Source organism: Xiphophorus hellerii, chromosome 11, assembly GCF_003331165.1.
Source record: "Xiphophorus hellerii strain 12219 chromosome 11, Xiphophorus_hellerii-4.1, whole genome shotgun sequence".
Taxonomy (NCBI): Eukaryota; Metazoa; Chordata; class Actinopteri; order Cyprinodontiformes; family Poeciliidae; genus Xiphophorus; species Xiphophorus hellerii.
The window spans coordinates 12562452-12585237 of NC_045682.1; the positions used below are offsets into that span (position 1 = coordinate 12562452).

Here is a 22786-nt window from a genome sequence, read left to right on the forward strand (position 1 = left end):
GAGACATGATTTAATTTATCATTCAGAATAATTTCTGACAGAAAATCAGTTATTGCACTTTTTTTATTGCACTCAAGAAACAACAGTCTTTCTATGATCCATAAAAATATCTAAAGCTGTTAATTTGACTCTTAAGATACGTTCTACCTCAGACGTCACAGCAGAATGAACAGAAACATTCTTTGGAGACCGGAGCTCAGCTGCTTGCTTTGTAATTATTACCAAATGTGGCTCAGAGGCGGATGGCAGAGATTCCTGACAGCTGAGTGAAAATGGACGTCAGCGTCCGAGGCAGAGTCATCTGCTGGCAAAACGAGGCTGGAGGTCATGAGGACGGGGCGACTTCTGCCTCAGGTAAGATGTAAAAAAAACTCAGCAATCAAATGCTGGATTAGGAAGTTAAACTTAAGAGTGAAATGGGAAAAAAATCTGTGGATTTTAAATAGAAATTAAGAACGAAATGACTAGGTCATAATGTGTTGACCTAAAGCTTTCAGAGCCCCCACAAATAAGCAGTTTAAATAAAATACACCAACAGGATTACAGCTCTCTTTAAAAAATATCAAAATACCACAGAACAGGTCTTTGTATGACATTCATTATTGTAAAACTATGCAAGTTATTTAACATTTATAAACATTACAAAGTAGACAATGATCATTTTACAACCACCTGGGAAAAAAATAAAATGTTTCCCTTTAAAGAAACTTTGAGAATTTACAGATCTAACAATCAAAAATACTTCAAGTTCCACTGTAAAATAAAAATCTATATTGTTAGTTTTTTTTCTGTATAACAGTAGAATTGGTTTACTATGACAGATCTATCAGAAAACACAGACTCATCTTGTAAATGTACATGGGTTTATACTCTAGTTTCTCTGGATTGTCTTTAATAAACAATTTCATTAAATTCAAATATTTTTTTACAAAAACACATTTAAGAAACATTACATCGATTGTCGTACCTAAACAGGAAGTATGCTACTTTTCTGCACTAAAATCCAAAGTTTGCAATACTCATTGTTACAATATATATATTAGGTTTCATAGTAATAAGACTTCTAAAAAATACTGTCGTACTAGGTTATTCTCTTCATCTACCTTAAGGAGTACCAGTACCGACTGGCTTGAAGTAGTGAGGCAAAATCATCAAAACATTATTATCACAACATTGTGCATTTTAACATCAACTAATCTGATATCATCAGATAACTATTGCTAAAATCAGAGGGCGTACATTCAGAACGTGTTAAAAAGTTGTCCCAAACACGACACAGCAGTGATCATTTCTTTTTGTCTCAGGTCTCATTTCCCCCTTCTGTCAGGTGCAGTAGTGTATTAAGTGCTAGATACATTTAGGCAGAAGCTGCAGCGGAAACAGTGAGATTAGCACCAGTTAGCATTAGACTACCCTAGCCTGTGGTAACGTTGGTGACCTAGCTTAAATTTGAGCTTAAATTAATTAGTTTAGCTGCAGTTGGTACAAAAACAAGAATATAAATAAATAGTTATGAAAACTTACTGTGAACTGAAAGCTTTAAGGAGATTGTGACAGTGTTGTTGTCATATATACACACACACACACAATGTGTATATATGTCAAGCAGAACGCTGTTTAGATTAGCTTATTATTAGCAAGACAGTCAGCAAGCTAACATGACGTTTTAACGGAAATATTAAATACTTTACCGAAGTGGGATTCTGATAAGACCTCCACTTAAAAATAATCTGAAAAAAGGATTTCACTACATAAATGCCCCACCCAAAAAACTAAAACCATGACAATTCAGATTAATTATTGCTAATAAATAGATTCAAAATGTTTCTCTTTGCAAAAAAAGGTTTTAAAATCACAACTTTCAGTGTCACTTTCTTATTAAAATCGATAAATATCTAACAATATTGCTGCTTCATCTGCCTTTTCTGTAATTGCTTTCGCAAAAAAAAACCTAAAGACAAAATTTGAATGTCTAAAGACGGTAATCAAACACTGCACTGTACAAAACGACCAAAGAAGTCAAAACAAACCTGTGTATTTGTACAACATTACCATAGTGATTCCTACATAGGTGCACAGAAATTGTCACAAGGAAAACCACGCCACTTTCACTCTTGCTTTTTGTTTTTGTTTTTTTGGCATCAAATAAACTGTATGTGTGGGAAACAGGGAATCTATTAGACGAGTCTAAAGAAAGGGGAAACGCAACCGTCAGGTCTTACATCTGTCCAAAAAGGATGGAGCAGAGAAGGAAGATCGCATAGAGAAACATCAGACCCAGACCCAGCCGGCGGTCCAGCCTCCAGTGGTTTAGATGTACACTCATCACCTGAGGGGAAACAGGAAAACAGTTACTTCTTCCTTTTTTATGTTTACTGCAAACTCTGCTGCATTATATTCAAATATGACTTAATGGCAGACACTTGTATAACACTTTGAGGAGGAAACAAACAGAAACCAGTGTCAGAAAATACCTTTCATGAATCTAAATTTTTAAACGTACTAACACACTAAAACTCGACACAGAGCTCTTTAGGCGGCCTACATCCATTTTGTTCAGTCAAAACAATTGTGGGTAAAGCATTTGTAGTTGTGTCTTTAAGTAAGATGAAGTTTTCTTTTTTTTAAATAACAAAGAGGTTCAAGATCCAAATTTAAAAAAGAGTTAATTGTTTTCACTTCTCAGGCTTCCTATTTGAAACTAGATCATTTTTGACTAAACATTTTACTTTTTTAGGGTTCTTAAGGGACCAAATCTTGGAATAAAATAGAAATATCGCCACACATGGGAAGTTTAAGTGGAACAGCAGCAAAGTGACAGGACATTCAGGCATACAAATAAGATAAAATTATAAAAATATATAAAAACCAAAATTAAGAATAATATACTGTGCAGTAAGGACAAAACTACACCATTAAATAATACTCCAGTCAGCATATTCATTAATTCACAGTGTCCTGCACAAGTATTCACACTCCTTGACGTTTTCTCATTTTGTCATATTCCAACCACCTGCCAGCTGTGGGGTTCATGCGCTATGGCAACCAAAAAGATAAACAACAGGCCACAAACGTCACCATTTTACTGGGATTGACCAACACAACTGGTGTGTTTTTGTGTAGCGGAAGGAAAATAATAAACGGTTTTCCATTTCTTAAGTCTCTTGTGTTGCTGGAAACAACACAGAGACCTAAAACATCTCATGGTTTGTATTTACTTACAGTCAGAAACACTGATGCCAGCAGCAGGATGACAGAATATACAAGACCTTTATTATTTATGGACACCTGAGGGAAAGATTAAAAACATGCCATTAAGTCAGAACAGGAACATTTTGAATACAGAAAAAAAGAGAAGATAAACGTGTTCATACTATAGATCCATGGTCCACCAAAAGGGTACGCAAAGCCCAGGGGAAGCCCAACCCCAGCAGGATGTCAAAGATATTGCTGCCTATCGAGTTGGACACCGCCATGTCCCCCATGCCTGGGAAGAAAGAGGAAGAAAATACAATGATAGGAAGAAAAACTTGTAAAGATTCAAGTGACCTTTCTGCCATCTACCTTGTCGAGCTACAATCAGGCTTGCCATGCAGTCGGGTACACTGGTTCCTGCTGCCAGGAAGGTTATGCCCATGATGTAGTCAGGGATGTCTAGTGTAAAGCTGATAATGGTGACCTGATTAAAGTAAATAGAGCAGGATCAAACAATCATTTGGAAACTTGCTTTATTTACTCTACAGTTCACGAGGTTCTGTCTTCTTACCATCCACACCATGAGGTAGGAGAAGACAGCGATCCACAGGGTGGAGGCCACGAACGTGACCATGAACCAGCGGTGCCAGCGTGGCAGAATGCAGTTAGGCACAGTACAGTAGAGGAGGAGGCCCAGAGGCCAGGTGATCACCCACTTCACCCGCGCACAGCAGCTTCCTGCCACACGGAAAACACAGATATGGTCTATTAAAAGCCTCCAGTTGTTACTGGCTGAACGTTTAATGTTACATTTCTTATCTAGTTACTGCAGTGACACTGTGTTCCCCACCGAGAAAAAGGCTGGCCCTACAGAGGCAGCCAGAGCTGCAATAAATAGGTCTACTCCAAGCATATTCAGCTTTTTAGAATGTCCCAGTCAAAGTCCAGACCTACGTAGATCATATACCCTATTAATTTATTATCTATTTGCTCTCAACAAAGGCCACTAGTATAACACAAAAAATAAGTTAACAAAAAAAAACATCTTCAATGCAAAACACCTGAAGACACACCTAAAAAAATGAGCAGCTGTAATTGTAGATGCACTTTTCAGATTTATTTTTTTCTAACTGTAAAATTTATATCTTTATCCTTCCACTTCACAAAGTCTGTGCTTCTGTCAGACAAAATCCAAATTAAAATGGATAGTTTGTGGTTGTAAGGAGACAAAAAGTGATCAAAAATATATAGTTAGTTTTAAGCCTGTCACATAATAAATTTTACTGGACGATAAATTATCCCTGAAGTTGTTGTGATAAACTATAATGTTGTTTTGAGACCATTTTTAAGTAATATGATGGGATAAAAATGCAAAAAGACATTAAATTATAATGAACTTTTAATACCAGAACTGGAAAATATTTTAAATAAATAAAATAACTAAACAAAAATAAAATATGAAGTCTCTGTAAACAAAATTGTCCTTCAGAAAAAGGGCCAGTTGAGGCCAAAGCACCAGACTGAAAACTTTTGTCATCCAGCTTTTTGGTAGAAAAAAATAGAAAAGAGGAAAAACATTAAATCATACAAGCTGGTTTTAATTTATCATTTGATTGATTGATTGATTGATTATGACAGGCCTAGGTAGCATGAATCTCTTTGCAAGACTCTGCAAACCATTATTCAATTAGAAGCTTTCCAAAAACTCAAAGGCCTGCGTTCGATACCTGGCATGCGAACAGGATTAAAAATGCCATCCTCATCATCGTCTTCCTCCTCTGGCCGGCACCCCTCTGCCCCTGGCTTGTCTCCCGACTCTGCGTCTCTCATCCCGGGTCTCCCTCCTCCGTTCTCCAGACTGCAGGAGCCCGACCTCTTCAGGTCGTTGCTGGGCGACCCCTTCCTGGACCCTGTGGCGGCCTCGCCATCTCGCTGGTGTTTGGAGCTCCGGCTCAGCCTCTGCCTCTGGGGTGAAGAGGCAGAGGCTGTGTCTCGTTGTGTCTGACATTCGCAACACACCTGAATCTGACAAATGAAATGATTACCTCGCTGATGAGCATGCGCCCGGCCATGGAGAGCCTGGTGCGGGGGGAGAAGTGCGGGGTGATCATGATGCGCAGACCGGCCTCGGAGAAGGACAGCTTGTGGGGGTTGAGGATGAGCAGCTCGTCCACCATGATGACGGGTTGAGACTCTTCGCCGTGACTTTGGCCTGCGACAGTTTTTACCGATCATACAGGCAGACACACACGGACGAATCCAACGAGCGGAGAGACTGTCTGACCTTTATTGAGGAGAACCATGGAGGTGTTGCAAGCCGAGGCCTCTTCTCCCATCTTGCTCTCGGGGCCGCCCTCTGACGCTCGGCAGCACGGTCTGCTGCTCCGTATCCGCCGCATCACAAACACGGAGATCTGGGAGTTGAACCTGCAGCCAAACGGGTGACAGGCGAGGTTCAGGACTGACGCTTCATACGTGACGACGGGGACGGACGTCGCTCGTTGTGAACTCACTTCATGATGACGATGTAGATCCCGTACATGGTCATGAGGAGCAGGGACTCCCACCTGCACCGAGAGCAACGTTATTACTATTATTACTAATAAGCTCCACACTTCACAGTGCATCAAGTACAATTTCATTGCAAAGATAGAGATTCTCATCTACAATAAATCTGTTTGTACAAGGTAACCTTATTTACACTAGCTACTAAAATTGACATTTACTAAAAAAAAAACTAAAAAAACAACACTATCACATCAGTAATTCAGCCATAACATTTTAAAATTTGGATTAAAAACCTTCTTTGTATGTAAATATATTCTAGCTAGACCTCAAGTGTCATAGTTTTAGTTTCACCTGGTTCAGCTTCTGTAAAAATCTCCTATTAAAGCATCTTTTGTTATCCAATTATTAACTGGTTAATGAAAAAAATATAGTCAACGGATCAGCCCTGTACTAGAGACTAGTAGATGCATCTTTTGCTGCAAATGTACACTAAAGGCAAGATATGGTATTGCATTTTTGGTAATAACGTACCGAAAATTTACCAAAAAAGAATTTAATTATTTGAATTGTTTACATATTTCAATGTTGTATAAAATAAACTTAAGTGGTTAAATAGGAATCTGCAAAATGTGCAATTTTTTATGTAGTTACTCAATTAATCATCAAAATAATCAATTATTGGAGTATCATAAGTTCTTGGTATTTCACCAAGAATGTAACATTAATGTGTGACTTCCTGATTGTTTGTTTGTAGAAAATCTGCTTGTGTTCTTCAGTCCTGCCTTTTTAATCCTGAACAGAGGTTTTGTGTTTTGTGAGATCTTAGCAAAACATTCTCACTTTGTTCCAGTAGCCACATTAGACAAAGTGAGGCAAACAGACTCAAACACCTGAGACAAACTATTCTTGACCTCCAATCCTGATCCTAAAGACGTCGTGCCAAAATTTCCCAGCCTCAAGAAACAGTAATGAGACACTGAGGCTTGTTACCAGAGTGCAGACCCAGGGGAAAGGAGAGAATCAAGACGTTTTCTGCCACACAGATGGGATTGTTTACATTACTGACCACAGTGAGATTCAAGGTCAAGTAACTGTCACTGGGAAGGACTGCCCCCATCTTTCCCTCTAGTTCCCATCGTATGGGAGCCGGCCAGATGGATAATGAGATAACATGAGAAGACGCTTCCACACAGAGTTGAGGAAAAATCTGAAAAGGTCTTAATTGGTTGACTGATATGCTGCTAAATGTTCATTTATTTTTGTAGTCCTTCAAACTATAATCAGTTGGTTATATTATGTGCTTCACATTTACATTTTGTACTTGCTACTTTATTAAAGCTGTAGCTCTGGGTTGTTATTTAGGAATTTGGTGGCATAAAAACAAATTACAGTGCTAAGAAAAATATATACACTTGTTTTGTGTCTCATAATTGATCCATAGGAAAGGAAAACAACTCATATCAGATAAATAATTGGATGGTTTAATCAATAGTGCAATATGAGACTCATTTAACAAACTGAATTATAAAATACTGTAAAGTAAAACAGTCCATTTTATTTATAGAGCACATTAAAAAACAATGTTGATCCAAAGTGCTGTACAGTAGGAACAGATGAAACAAAGACAATAATAACAGTAAAATAAAAACATTAATAAGAGGTACTAAATAATGGTAATCTAGGGAAGCTAGATAACAATAATATTATACCCAAAAGAAGCACTACATTATTATGAATTGTGTGTTATTTTCCAGCATATCTAATTTCACAAAAGTCTTATTTCGCTGGTTTAAATAATAAACATTCATGTTTCTGTCCTCTACCATAGAACATTGTGTCCAATACTTAAAAACAACTATTGACTACTCCTTTAGTTGTGAACCAGAAAGCTATAAATTGCATTACCATTGCACACAGGAAGATTTATCTCTCCAATACAATAACACTGATGCTGGCAAAGTCAGCCGAGTACAAATCTGGCAGCCTGTGTTGGGAACGACGGAGGTGAAGTCAAGCACAGCAGCACAACCCGAGCCTTGAACTCAATAAATAAGAGATAAATCTCACAAGCATCCACTGCTAACTCAGGCCCTAAATAAAACCACCAGATTTTACAACTAGATTAGCCTTTTTCTCAAATCTGACTGAAAAAACATCAGCCTTACAGCAAAACTGAACTCCACTTCTTGTTATTTGAAATGTAACCAGCAGCGACCCCGATAAAGATGTTGACACGTTTCACACAGACGGAAACATGAAAAACAATCCTGAATGGATTCATGAGTATAAAATGTCTGACTCACCAGTAAACTCTGTCATCATAGATAACCTGAAGAGAAAACAAAGCAGGAAGCTGTAGGTGAGACGTACGGCTGCGTTCACGCTGCAGCCTGAAGTGACCCAATTCCGATTTTTTTTCTTCGTTGTAATGCGACCCAGGCCACTTGGATATCCGATATATAACCGATTCAAATGTGACCTAACGGCCAGGTTGCATTCTTCCGACCTCAACGTCACTGATACTGGACAAATATCACTATTCTGCGTCCTGATACGCACAAGCGGGAAGAAAAACAACCAACCACGGCGGACGATAATGGGGATTAAGTTGTTAAAGTGCTGGTTCCGTTTGGACAACAACTTCAAAATCATAAGCTATGCTCCACCGTTAACATTCATGTTTACTTCCGCAAACAGATGCGGAAGTAAACCGCATCTTCCTCTTCTTTATGGCTGTTAGCAAAACACTGAGCACGCTGACGCTATCGCGCCCTCTACTGCGCATGCGGGAGACTTTCAGGTCGTTTGCCGTTCACATTGGAGATCACATACAGGTCGCCTATATTTGTAAGTGTGAACGACCACGGCAAAAAAAACAACATCCGATTTGACAAAAAAAAAATTTGGAATTGGATCACTTCAGGCTGCAGTGTGAACGTAGCCTATGTAAAGCAGAAAAAGAGAGTATATGCAGCTTGAATGCAGGGCTCACCATTATGAGAGCCAGGACAGACAAGATGTAGTAAGAGGAATCTCTAAAAAGAGACCACCATGTCAGAACCACCGTCTGTGGATGCAAGATTCAGAACCAGTCAGTGTGAAAGAGGAGCGCTTCATCAGCATAAAAACATACGTCTGTCTTCAGACCATCTGTCAAGTCAGCATATCTTCATCATGATTGTGTCCTACTGACCCAGACTGAGAGACAATTTAGAGCAGGGATGTCAAACTCTTTTTCATTTTTGGCCGTATCAAGATCATGAATGTGCCCGAATGTATTGATAAAAACCATTAACAAAGTGTTAAAATAAATACATGGCTGTCTCTGCATTCAATAAGTACTCCTTAAAATAAAAAAATATTGAATATCTTGTCACATTGACCAGTCCCTTCCACATGTTGTGATTGTTTTTATTTTTTGTTATCAAAATCACAGCTTTTACAGTGCTAATTAAGAAATACTTGTAATATTTGCAATGTATGATATTAACTTGACATCAAGTTTTTTTTACTTTTGCTACAATCTAGTAAAAGAAAAAAAATACTGCCACCTGCAGGTGGAAGGAAGCACTCACTTAAACCCGATGCTTAAGTATTTGGACCACATTTGTGGAAAATTATGCATTAGCATGGAAAAAAATCACAATAGCAGAATCATGAAATGCTGACATAACTTGGTGTTGGGCCACATAAAAAGCTATAATGGGCCGAATTTGGCCCCCGGGCCTTGAGTTTGACACCTGTGTTCTACAGGCGCAGGAAAACTTTGCTGGTGTTTGGAGCTAATTAGCTGATTAGGGTGTGACACCAGTAACATTTTTACAATATTCTAATTACCTTAGATTTTGGTTTTCATTACCTATAAGCCGTAAAATTACAGGAAATAAAAGCTTGAAATATTTGTAGATGTAACAAAACAATGAGATTCACTTTCTGAATAGAGAAAAATAATACTGAACTTTTTGACAACTGTGCTGCCATTATGTGAGAAAGTTTATAGTAAGCAAGAGTTTTAAAAACAAATCAATCTAGTCTTACAGTAACATTTTTAGTGAAACATAGGATTGGAACAAACAAATAAAATAGCAGGTAGGGAAAAAGCTTTACTACCTGGCCTGCAAAGATCCCACTCAACCCAATAATGACCAGGATGTTGAAGACAGCTGAACCCACAATTGTGCCGACTCCGACGTCTCCTTTAGTGATGAAAACTCCTAAAGATGGGAAGGAGTAGTTTCACTGTCGAGTCATAAAAAAATAACAAATACTGAAAATCGCGCTCAAACAAAGAGTGAATTTAAAAAGGGCATTTTGACTCTCCTGCAACTTTAATGTTTTATAGCAAGTGTTATTCTGTCTTAATCAGTTTTAAACTTTACTCTGCTGACATCTCCTGGACAGTTCTGGCTCCTCCTGGCTCAAAAATTCTGTTGAAAAGTCAAGACTCATGTGAAGAAACGCTAATGTCAAAGCTGTTACTTGGTCTGGATTCACAAGGCTACGAACCAATGAGAGAGGTGAACAGCTCAGGGGCGGAGCTTCCAGCAGCCATAAACGTCGCCCCCGCCACATCCTCGCTGAGCTGCAGGTTCTGGAAGATTAAAAATCGGAGCCGAGAATAAAATAGCAGTCATCTAAATGCCTTCTCCAACTGAGGAAATAACATCTGAAGGCAGGCAGCAGCTGGTTTTCTTCACCTCGGATATTTTTTCCAGAGAAGGGACGAAGTAGTCATCACAGACGATAGCCAGAGCGTAGAACATGTAGATGGCCTGAAAAATAGATTTGAGCATCACTAAATGCACACACACTGATTCTCCTTTAAGTGCAACAGCTTTTTTTGTTGTTAAGAAAATTAGAAAAAGTGTTCATGCCCCTTGAGCATTTAAGACATTTTGCCATGTTGCAATCACAAACTTTGGTGTATTTTATAGGCATCTTATGTGAAAGACAGACCAACACAAAGTAGCTTAGATTAATTTGAAGCAAAATTTTCCCTAAAACTCAAAAAGTCCAAACTTTCAAATGATTACATCGAGTCTTCTATTTTATATAATTTTGTCTCAATCTAAATCTCGCTGTCTTGCGAAGGCCTCAGGGGTTTGTTAGAGGACATTAGTGAACAACCTGCATCATAAAGACCAAGAAAAAAGTCGTAGATGTGATTAAAGGAGCGTTAGGTTATACAACAAAATCCCAAACCTTGAACATTTCACAAAATATGATTGAATTTACTATTCAACAATGTTTAGTTTCCAATGCAAGCCAAACAAGGTAAACTAAGAAGCCAAACAAAACTAGCACTACTCAGGGAAGAGGCTAAAGAGGCCCAAAAATGTAACTTTATCTTTCACTATATCATTTTATGCCACTTTTGTGAAATTTTTTCCTCATAGTTTCAAAAAACTCCAGTTATATAAATTAGTATTTATAGTTGAAATTAGACAAAACCTAAAATGTTCAAGGGTTTGAACACTTATGAGACACTGTATGCATGAAAATCAGAAAGGAGTTGCTGTTTATTTCATGAGAAACTCACGCAGAGTGCATGCAGGAGCACAGCCCCATTCTTCCTCTGCTCCTTGGTAAATATGTCCTCTGGAAACTCATGGATGGCTGTGGGAGGATTAACATTATAAACACCTGACATTTAAAAACAAACAGCAAAACACTAAACACATTTTGTAGTCTGATGAAAATTACCAACAAAAACTAATGAATCATGTTTCTATTGTGTCCAACAGCAGTTGTGGTGTAACCCACAGCATCTACATTTACCAGAATGATACAGGAAATGATGTGAGAGTGAAACTGGCAGGTGCTTCCTGTAAAAAACTAAAACATAAAACTAACTGAAGGCTTGGTTGTTCCCTTGACGGCCTCGAGAGTGTGGTGCAGCTCCAGTTCACATCTCCGAGCGGCGCTGGATGAATTTAAACTACAGCGCAGCGTGAGGCTATTAATAGCTCCTTTGCTGTGTGAGACAACAATGAGCCGACATGCTCACAATAAGCGCACTGTAGCTGTGGAGATGCACGAAGGCTACATGGATTAGGACCGGGTCCCTTGTGATCCGGGACATTAGATCTGCTCTTTGACACGGCAGCAAGGCAGAATGAGAGCAGGGAGGCCATATGGTCCGTAGGAGAGGACTTTAATTTGGACATGTTCAGAGGGAAAACATACATGCTTCTTGTGGATTCTTTCTAAGACTTAAGGCAGGGTTTTTCTGCAGGTTCCACCAACTCAAATTTAAGATTTCTTAAAACCATTATGAATGAAATTTCAGAGCTATGTCTCAACAGAAATGTAGGAATTTCGTCCAGCCAACCGGCGATAAACTTGCACCAAGATAGATGCAAAATAAGCTAGTTAGCTAGCTGTTAGCAGCGTCACAGAATGCAGTGAAGATGTTGCTTGAGATATTGAGCAAAAGGTTGAGACTTTTCTCAGGAGAGAAAAAAAATACATAAAATATACAATTAAATAGTCCTGCCCAGACAAAATGTAAGACCTGTGATTAACATATTTACTTTTTAAAATTAATTTAAGATATTTTAAGGATCTGTGGACATCCTGCAAGAGTTGAAATAAGTTCCTGAAAGATAGCTGTGTCTCTCCTTCCTGCTTTCTGCTCTTTTAAGATCGAGAGAAAAACTATTTTTACTTTGAGCCATCTGTTGTTGTACGATAGGGTTTGTCCAGTGATCAGTATTGAACATTTCTGGGCATCTTATTCCACAAACAACAGCGCCTCAATGACAAGACGCACTGTGAGGGTCTTCTGTTGAGCTGATCAGCTGTTAAACATCTGCGCTCCCGCTGTAGTTTTGTTTCTGTCACCTTCCTCGTCTCGTCCCCTCTCTGCCCCGACACTCAGGTTCTGCTGTGGGCAAAATCACAGGACTGCCACAGCTAGCTTTGGATGGACGCTTTGAGGGGTTGCTGTGGTGAAGGTAGTTGCTATGGTGGCCCTCTCCCAGGGGGCAGCTTTTTTTGTGATGGGTGTCGGTACAAAGCCAAAGGCTAGGCCACAGCATCAATAATGAGAAAGGGGGAGGTGAATATATTTTTCCCATGGTAAGGATTCATGAAACATTTAAAAACTAGATGAAGTGACAGCAGCTCTGGACTGAAATGTCTAAAAATATTTATTTTTCCTCACAAACCCTCAGGAGACATCTGAGAGGGAGCGAGCGAGGCAGAAGGAGCACAAAAACAGAAGACTGTGGAGCAAAAAGTGAGCTCCGCTAAAACTCCTCTAAAGCAGAGGAGACATCAGGGTTGAAGCTGACAGCACATCTGCATCTCTTCAAATCAAACTAGATCAGCTCCACAGAGTCACATATTTACTCCAAACAAGGCAACATTTGCACTATCATATTTTTCTCTGCGTCCAAACTTTTACTGCAGGCTTCAACAACTTGTCAGCTCTGATCTTGTTTTGTTTGTCACAGTTTCTACAGCGACTCACATGTCACCTATCCGTTCCCACAAACGCTGAAGCAGAAAAGGCTGTGGGACAACTTGTACTAGACCAGACTTGTTCGAAGCAATCTGTAATATGTCGTAGTTTGTCTTCTTGTGACTGGACTCGCCTGAAGGCAGAACAATGCACAGCTTCAAAACAAGCTCTGAAGCAGCACACTAAGAGTTAGATTAGGTCCTGCAAATTATTTCAATATGTTTCAAAGGAAAAAGTTCAAATCAAAGTAACTAAAATGCAAAAAGAGGAATAAAATATAATGTGTAGACAAATAATGATCATTTTAAATTGTTTCTAGTGGCACAAGGAGGATTGGCTGGTGGCCAGAACCAGATGGTCCTCAAAGGCTGGTTGGCAGCTTAAAAATCCCATCCTTGTCTGGCAAGTGAACACATCATATCAAAATGTATAGCTGTTGAATAGCAAGAATCAAATAATGAATTAAGTAACCTAGATCAAATGCAGATTCCTTAGAGGACAGTTTGTGTGCTTTCCTGTGCTTATTAAAATTTGAATAATTAGAAGTTTTGAATCTTTGTTTGGTCTTTAAGACCCAGTTAAAGTGCCAAAGGTCCAGTTTAACGTGGACCTAAAGTTGCCTGGAGGTTGTAAAATGAGCCTATCATTATTTTTTTTTTTTGAATGTCGATTCAGATAGTTTATATAAAGTATTAACACGTGATCTATCAGAACAAAAATAAAGCTTGTGAATAAATTATAAATAAGTGTAAAATCACTGCATTTATTAATCAGTTTAGACTTTTGCCCTTTAGAGTGAAAGCTGGAAAAATGTCTGGAAAATCAAACATTAACCATATTTAATTTTCTTTTTTTTAATGACTTATCCAGAGCTGGAAAATGATAAAAGCTAATTCCATACTTTTCCAGGCTGCATAGGATCAACAACACTCTTCAGTGTAGAAGCTGAGTGAAGACGACTCACAGCTAGCAATTTTCAGTATTTCACTGAGGGGTTTAAAATCAATTAACCCTCACGTCACCTCTGCTGCTAAACTAAGGAGGGCTCATAGTGGGATGTATGGAAAAATATATTTTAAATTAATTTCTTCTATCTTCCTACATTAAGAACCTGATAAAAAGCTTTACAAAAAGTGCAGATCAAACAGAAATCAGCTCAAAACTAAAGGCTGAAGGTGCATTTCAAACCTACTATCAAACTATCAAATACCACACTTGCTGTGAAATATTGAGTGGATAAAGAAAAAAGAACAGCTTAAAAATGTAAAGTATCTTTCGTTGTATTAAGGAACATTGTATTAATGTTTCATTAATGCAACAGTGAACGCACTGTTGCATTAATGAACCCAAACCAAGTGAAAACTATGAAGGATGTTCTGTTCTGATATGTGCGATTACTACTACTGCTTTGACATTGCATAATTAATCTGCTGTTTAAAGAATCATTCTTCACAGCAAACCATCTCAAAGGAAATCAGACGACGTTAAAGTGAACCATGTCTGTGTGTCTGAAGTGGCAACTTGGCAATTGAGGTTTTTTTTGTTTATTATTGGCACGACTTGTGGAAAATAGCTCCACTTCCTTTTCCCAGTCAGAACACTGTACTTATTTTTTTTTAACAAAAATATAAAAAATTCTAGCTAGCAGCTAAGATTAGGTCTTTCACAAAAGATAAACAAGATAAATCATTGATCTTATCAGTGCTGGCTTCTCTCAGATGGATTTAAATACATGTTACAATGGCTCGTTTAATTTTTTCTTCAGCATTGGAAAGAGCTTGTTTTCATACTGACACTTTGAACCAATCATGTAAAGGGCAAAATAAACACACTTCAATTTAAATGTGAGAACGACTCTCCCCTGTTTGTGAGTGTGAACTGTCCCTATATTTGCTGGAGGTTGGGAGAGTCTGGCTGACTTTTACAAATATTTGTTCCTGAGGTAAAAGGTAAAATAGGTAAAATTATTGGAGGCTTTTCTGGTCTTATTTACAACTAAAAACATAGATTTTTAAGGAATAGAAACAAAAATTTTTGATGTTGAATATTAGCATCTACAAAACCATTGAAAAGAAATTAGTTTGATGCTAACATATTTTCTCCAAAATATATGACAATTTTTTGTGAAATTCTTTTAAAGATACAAAACAGATTTTCTTTTTAGCAACGTTTTTCACCAACTTGGGAACAACCAGTTCTCAATCACTTCCTGCCTATAAGTTTTGATTTGACTTGTTGATAGTTCTGCTCATGACATGATTCAAAGCTTACGGTTCTCTTGCTTCATAAACTTCGAGCTTTACTTTATTGTTTTAGGTTGTTATGCTTTATTTTGGATATTTAAAATATCTTCCAGTTCCAGCATTAAATAGGAATGCATGATCAACTTTTTTCACATCCGATATGATATAGATGTCTTTGTTTGGTATTGAAGGTTTGGTTTTGGCCAGAAGCGATCCCATACAGAAAAACAAATTACAAATTTATTTGATAACTGCACCAGTCCAGCACACTTAAATACACCAATATCTTCACAAGTTTGATCAAACATGTAAAAACAACACAACAGTAATTTGTTCAGTGAGTGTAATTAGGAGAAATATAAGCTATGTAAAATGAATAATAAAGAAAATGAAACTGACAAAAACAAAAGGTTGACTATCCTGGTCAAACATGTAAAAAATAAACAACAAACTTTCTTCCAAATAGTTGAGAAAATGTGGTTAGGAATGATAAATATAATGTAAAAATAATAAATAATAAAGGTGGATGTTGCTTAGAGCACAACACATAGAATCAATACCCAATATAGAATTTGTTTTAATATTGGGGCCAATAGATATTACTGATATTGGATCAGTGCATCTCTACTGCTAAGAAAATCAAAGTTTCTTAGTCTCTGAGAGGCTGAACTTGCATTATTATGCCATAATCAATATATTACTTGAAAATTGTCTCAAAAGAGCAATATGATCATTTATTGAAATAATTTCTGGGACAATATTCCTCATCCAAGGTTTCCCCAGAAAACTTACTAAGCCCGGTGGTTGGATGCCAGGGCAGTCACTCATCCAGCGGCCCGTCGTGTTTTTGAGTTAAAAAATGTTTAAAGTTGACAAGAGACCTGAAAATATCACCTGATAATTATGTGTTAATGGAAGATTGGAAGAACAATATCTGAACACCAACTATAAAGTCTTAAAAAATGCAAATGTAAAAAAAAAAAAGAAAAAGCAATGCTAAGCCTGGTGGGGGTACAAATAAGGCCTGGTGGCCCGCCAGGCTTATTATACACTAGAGGAAACTTACCGTAAAATTTGTCATTGTGACAACTATGCTAACTTTCTCAACATCCTGATATTCTGGTTGTTACTAAAGGAAATCCAGTATCATTTAACAATTGATCGATAACTTTAAGGAATAATTTTTCCCCTCAGTCCAGATGAAAAATATATTTTAGAGTTTCAAAAGCTGTATGACTCCACAGAAAAAGGTTCAATATGCTTTTACTACTGTAATTATAGGAACTGTGGTTGAATTTCTAAACATAAAGTCCACATGCTGTGCATGTTATGAACTGCCACACTGAATACTAATAGTCATTTTATAGGGGACTCGTCTCATTTCTTTAAAAGTCATCCTCACTCCCCGGCACCATGAAAAACCGCCAAGATATTATGACTTTGAGATACAGTCTGATCATGTAATTTGCATGTAGTGCAGTCCTCATTAAGTAAAAAATGCTGCTGATGATGTAAGTAGGAGAGCTGAATGACGAGCAGCGGGTAGTACGAGATAGAGGTAGTCTGAAAGTCAGCAGGATGTGATGGAGTCAAGCTGAGCTACTGACTGTCACACCCAGAGGTGGCTGGTGTCTCCACAAACACACACTCAGCTGCATTTTTCATGAGGAATCAAAAAACTATATTTCATCCAGGTGTGTATTGCAAATTCAATTATGCATTTGTTCTTTGATTCCTCTTCTTTGAGGTGAATGGGAAACAAGGCTGATGAGCCGACAGCAGGGCTTCAATGGAAACACAGAACATCGTGTACACTGCTGTGACAGAAGAGAATAAAACATGATCAGAGGTAGCAACAGACTCGGAAAATAAAACGTATTCAAAATTAGAATCTAATCACCACACCAGTTTTCAAATATCATTTCCATAAATCCTAATATAAACTGTCCTGACGGAGGCAACTTCCTTGACGGCAGAGTGTTGTCTGCCAGTTTCTCAACACTTTCTCCCAAAATTCCCCTAAAACATGGCAGTGGAAAAATACTATTCTCAGCTGACTGTCGCTTGCCAAAACAAACAACATAACAAACCTCATCAACAACACACACTGCAAGCTATTTAGTTCATTTACATCGTTTAGATTCTTTGACCCCAGCCTCCCCTGCTGCCCCCAAAACCACTGGTCTATTTTTGGGTCTCCTCTCTCTGCACTTTTAATGCTTGAAAGACAGAATTGTCTGGGTTTCAAAATTTAGCATTCAGTTGCCTAGTAACAACGGTCTCGGAGGCTGGTCAGCCGGAGCCGGATCGAGCCGTCTCCTTCCTGTTAAGCAGCGGCGAGATAAATAGAGAGAAAGAGAGTCTGTGGCTGGACGTTGCAGAGCAATCCCCCGGATAATATCCCCAGAGGTCCGGGGTGGGCTTTTTAATCACACCACAGATTATACAATCGCTGTCAGGCGGCCCGCTGAGGAAGAGGGCAGAAACCTGAAGCTGGAGCCGCACTCGCCGCTCGGGCTAATAGTACCTGTCCAGCCTTTTGTTCGCTTCCTCCTCTCCAGTGTATTACCACGATGAAGAATCTACGCCTGTGTCTTTGTAGGAGATAATGAGGCAGATCTGCTGGCAACCAGCAACTCAATAAAGGTTAAGTTTGTTATAAGGAAGCAGAATGTAAACGGACGCACTGAGCAAAACTGGAGAAATGAAGTGGGTCTCAATGTTTTGTCAGGAATCGGAGGGGAAACGCCTCTTATGTAATCTCAGAGGTGGATGCGCTGCAGACTGTGGGGTTGTGATGCCATTTTTACCAGCACTCTACGGCAGTTGCTATGAAATATCACAGATGCTTATATTTGTTGTTGTTGTTTTGGGTTTTGGGCCAAAAGCAGAATCTCTAGAAAGACACAACGTGGTACGACCAATATAAAATTAAAAATGTAAAACTGTTCTCTATTTGCCCCATTATTTCAAACAGAAACAGCTCATTGACAGTATTTATAAATTCATAATTATTTCACCATAAAATGCTTTTAGTAAATCATTTGATTCCTATATATTTTTTAGTTTGGAAATGTGTTTTCAAGTACAAATGTTCAAGATAAAATCTGCCTGTTTGAATAAATTAAATTGGTATTTAGAGGTTCTGCTGTAAACCACTTCCTTCCATAAAGCTTCAATATGTAACTTTTATAAAACCTATTTTTTATATATTTAATGAAACTGTCATTATGTCATGAGAGCATGAGTCAGATAATCTCTGGGGAAAAAAACAATGAAGCTCCTCTGTTTTCTCCCAGTGCTATCTAAAATCAACCTATCAGAGCCCAGAGGAGGGTCTTAGCGCTGTCCATCATATCTGTATACGCGTTGCTCTCTTTGCCCCATTGCTCTTTGCTACAATACAACTTCTCCCCATCAGCAAAGCCTGTCATGAACGCTAAGGGTTGTCAGAATGGTCACTAAACAGTTTTCCTATAACGGTAAATTGTTTCTCTGCCATTAGAACATTTAGCAGTACATGAGCTTGATTGACAGCGCTAAGACACTTCTCCTTGCTCTGATTGGCTGTTTTTTAATGGGAGTGATGCATTTCTTCAGATGGTAATAGGAGCTCAGAGAGGAGATCGAGCTTTTCACAGATTATCCGTCTCATATTATACTGTCACGACATGGCGACAGTTTCAACAAATATTTAAAAAACATATTTTTATAAAAGTTACATACTGCAGCTTTAATAAAACTTTTAACTTATGTATGTGTTGTTTGGTTTTGGCATTTGTGTTGCTTTTGCACTTAACTAACTTACCTAACGCACCTAACTTTAATTTATTTTAAACAGTAGCTTAAAATATAAGCATCATAGCGGTTGATAATAAAAAAAATGTTTGCCAGTCTGTTGTCCTTTTGTCAACCCCGACACATGGTTGCCACGGTACCATGACCTCAGCCACTCCACAGCTTTGTGCACACAGACTTGGCAGATTCGTGATGCAACTCCGTTGATTTTTCCAGGAAGAACAGGATTCAAACTGGCAACCCTTTTTTAATGCCCAACATGCGTCTAAAATAAACAAGCAACTTATCAGTGTTAGTACTTGACCCCATTGCAGCAAAGTGTTTTTTATTCATTTGATTGTAGCAATGTGAAGCACGAAGAAATGTGAAGGCAAACCAGTGAATTATTGTATTGTTGTGCTGCAGTATAACACATAGAAAATTGAATTTTCTATGTGAATTTTCAATAATAAAACTGTCAGCTGTGACGAATGCAGATAATGTAACAAAATCAGAAAAAGATGAAAAGATAATGCAACTCTAAACAAAGTTATGAACACGTAAATGAGTCCAATAGGGGCTCCATAAACAGCGCTATGCAGTCCTTGTCACGTTTTTATGTATTTCGTGAACACGCTTTGCATGCTCATGAAGTCATGAAAGAAAAATGTTTCACTGAAATCTGCCATGACGCAGCTTGACTTTTATTTACTGTGCACATATTCTCTCAGGTTTCACACCCCCACCTAGCAGTGGGAATCAGATGAAGCGCGATCCGGGCAAACCGTTTGCACCGTTTATTTTTAGCCCAACTTGATTTGCATAAGTTTCTAGAAGAATATGCCTGGCTCACAATGTGGAGTCAGGCGTCAACAATACTGGAGTAGTACTGCACACAATGCATTGTTGTGACTGACAGACTAACATTAGCACAGAGCAACTCCAAATATTATTAAAACAAAACTTGACTCTGAAAGTGTTGCAGTATTAATATTATATCGGCTGTTTAGATCACACAACACTAATTTTCTATGTGAATTTTCAATAAAACTGTCGGCTGTGATGAATGCGGATAATGTCAAGCAACATAATCAGCCCGTAAGCAGAGGAATAAAGGTCAGTTTTGGTTCGGTAATGACTTTATTAGGAGCAATCTGAATCCATCCTAACTATACCGACAGCTGCAGGGCTCAGGAGGAAAAACAAAGTAACTGTGCATCTGATAGAATCAGATCATCTGGGAAATTATTCTTACTTTCACTCTTCTTTTATGTGAGCCGCCCATAACCCCAGAGTATTTTAGTGCACAACCTTGGCACTATAGTAAACAGATACAACGTGTGGCCTGCCTGACCTTTCTGCTGACATAAGGGGAAGAAGCACAATTTTCTATTAAACCTACATATACATCGCATTTCACTCTGCAAAAGTACCTCAGGAAAATCTAAACACTCAATTTCTGACTTGAGTATCATTTTCAAAATTTGTTGTGTTCAAATGTATTGAGTGATTTACATCCTGCTAAAGTAAAAGATCAGGTGGATAAACTATAAAGCCTGTAAATATAGAACAAATGCAAGAAAGTCTGAGTACCAGCATTAAAGCTGTTTCAGCGAAAATGTATTGATCAGGTTCTTGTCTTTTTAAAAATAGATAAATTTTTTCGAAAGCAGTGAACCCTGGAATCACTAGAAAGAAAATGCTTTTTTGTAGGACTTTTGGACCCTGATTACAGTGCCTTGCATAATCAGGGTTTCCCCCAGTGTATTATAAGCCTGGCGGGCCACCAGGCTTTACTTGTGCCCCCACCAGGCTAAGCACTGCTTATTTATTTAAGGTTTTTTTTTTTTTTTTGCATTTTTTGAGACTTTATAGTTGGTGTTCAGGTATTAATCTGCCAGTCTTTCAATAACACATAATTATCAAGTGATATTTTCAAATTTCCTGTCAACTTTAAACATTTTTTAACTCAAAAACATGACGGGCCGTTGGATGAATGACTGCTGAGCGCTCCAACCAGCGGGCTTATTTCCTACACTTTATCACAGTACAATCATAAACTTCAATATATAAAATAATAAAACATTTTCTCATCAAATGAACATCTTTCTGTTTGCTTATAATATTGCTGTCTTACTGTCTTAGGGCCTAATTTCAATGATTCAGCATGTAGCTGATTAATTTAAAATAATTAATTACTTTGTTTGCTTAAATGGTTTTTCTTAATTACACATTCAAAATCCTTTTGTTTTGATTTTGAAATGACATCTCCTGTCAGAGAATACCACCTTAAATACCACCTTGTTTTCATTCCTCATTACACGAGATAAAAATTTCATTTCTGATTTTTCTTTCATTGTTTTTGCAACTTAAATGGACTCAAGTCAAAACCTGAGAGTCTGTCTGCATCTGCATCATGCAGCAGAGCTCCTTTTCAGATATCACTGAGCTTTTACTATTTTTCCTGTTTTTGCAAAGAATAGACTGAAATTTCAGCATGTAGATTTACAAACCTGGTAGAAACGTACACCAAATAGTTTAGTTGTTATTCTATCTTTTTTTCCTTCCACTTCACAAAAATACACTACTTTGCTGGTTCATCACATAAAATCCCAATAAAATACATTGATTAATAAAATATATTTAAGTGGTTGTAACGTGGGAAAAGTTGAAGGGGTATGAACACTGTTAGTCTCTCAGCCCTCAAAAGTTGGATTTCATTAACATCAAACTATTTTCTGCTTACTGGTACGTTAGAGACTTTTTGTCCTCGGTTTGACAGGCCAGGCAGATTTACACAGTATCTTTGTAGCTGCTAACTCTACACTAAGGGAGGCTGCTTTTCATAAAGTGTCTGAACAATTTAAATAAAGTGGAAATGTTCTGGTATCCTTCACCAGATGTATGCCTTTAGACAGTCCTACTTCTCTCAACATCATAAATAGAAGTGCCAAAACATTAATGTTTGATTAAATTAGGAATATAATAAGGAAAAATAATTACATTAATATTATTTGAACAAATACATTTTATGATTTACAAAATAAAATAAACAAAAAGCAAATAATTGATGGAGGAATGAAACATGTCCATCAGCCCTGTATCTGATTTTCAATTAATTAAATTGGTGCTTCAATTATGATTTCTGCCTGAAATAACCAATAAAACCACAAAATCTGAAAATTACTAGAATTACTGTAGTACACCAAACGTCCTCCATGTTTTACAACAGGTGTCCAAACTTTTTGGTTTGTAGGCCAAAATAATCGATTTAAAATTACTTGCAGGCCAAAAAAAGAAAGAAAACTAAAATCAAGCAAATAAAATAGTCAATTTTTTTTTGTTTTGTTTTTTTGTAGGAAAGAGAGGTTATTCATTGTACAAAGGATTCTTCTGTATTCAAAGAAAAGAATGTTGTTTTCAAATTCTTTTGGGCTCAATATAATAAATTTATTCTAAGTTATAAGAACAGAATTGAAAATGTTTGCTAAATTTAGCCAAATTTAGCAAACTAAATAAAAGCTGATTTGGGTGCAGCAAAGTCAATAAAAATCTATAATATATACATGGCTCTACTTATTTTAAAAGCTTGCTTATA

At 37.6% G+C, this 22786-nt stretch overlaps 1 protein-coding gene and 1 long non-coding RNA gene across 2 annotated transcripts in view; one reads left to right on the forward strand and one right to left on the reverse strand.

The window, feature by feature from the left end:
- Positions 1-45: 45 nt before the first annotated feature.
- The window catches only part of LOC116728151 (sodium/potassium/calcium exchanger 3), a 34749-nt gene continuing 12008 nt past the window's right edge, over positions 46-22786 (reverse strand). The window contains exons 3-17 of the mRNA XM_032575985.1: positions 11243-11319; positions 10401-10475; positions 10210-10294; positions 9814-9917; positions 8696-8770; positions 8007-8032; positions 5709-5762; positions 5480-5622; positions 5241-5407; positions 4923-5160; positions 3767-3933; positions 3565-3679; positions 3375-3487; positions 3223-3288; positions 46-2329 (exon numbers count right to left, since the gene is read on the reverse strand). Of these exons, the coding sequence (XP_032431876.1) occupies positions 2219-2329; positions 3223-3288; positions 3375-3487; positions 3565-3679; positions 3767-3933; positions 4923-5160; positions 5241-5407; positions 5480-5622; positions 5709-5762; positions 8007-8032; positions 8696-8770; positions 9814-9917; positions 10210-10294; positions 10401-10475; positions 11243-11319 (1616 nt within the window). The 3' untranslated portion in view covers positions 46-2218. The remainder of the gene's footprint in view (positions 2330-3222; positions 3289-3374; positions 3488-3564; positions 3680-3766; positions 3934-4922; positions 5161-5240; positions 5408-5479; positions 5623-5708; positions 5763-8006; positions 8033-8695; positions 8771-9813; positions 9918-10209; positions 10295-10400; positions 10476-11242; positions 11320-22786) is intronic.
- Positions 11305-13549, forward strand: LOC116728154 (uncharacterized). Its single transcript, XR_004340953.1, has 2 exons — positions 11305-12943; positions 13488-13549. It is a non-coding gene; the product is annotated as an uncharacterized LOC116728154 (long non-coding RNA).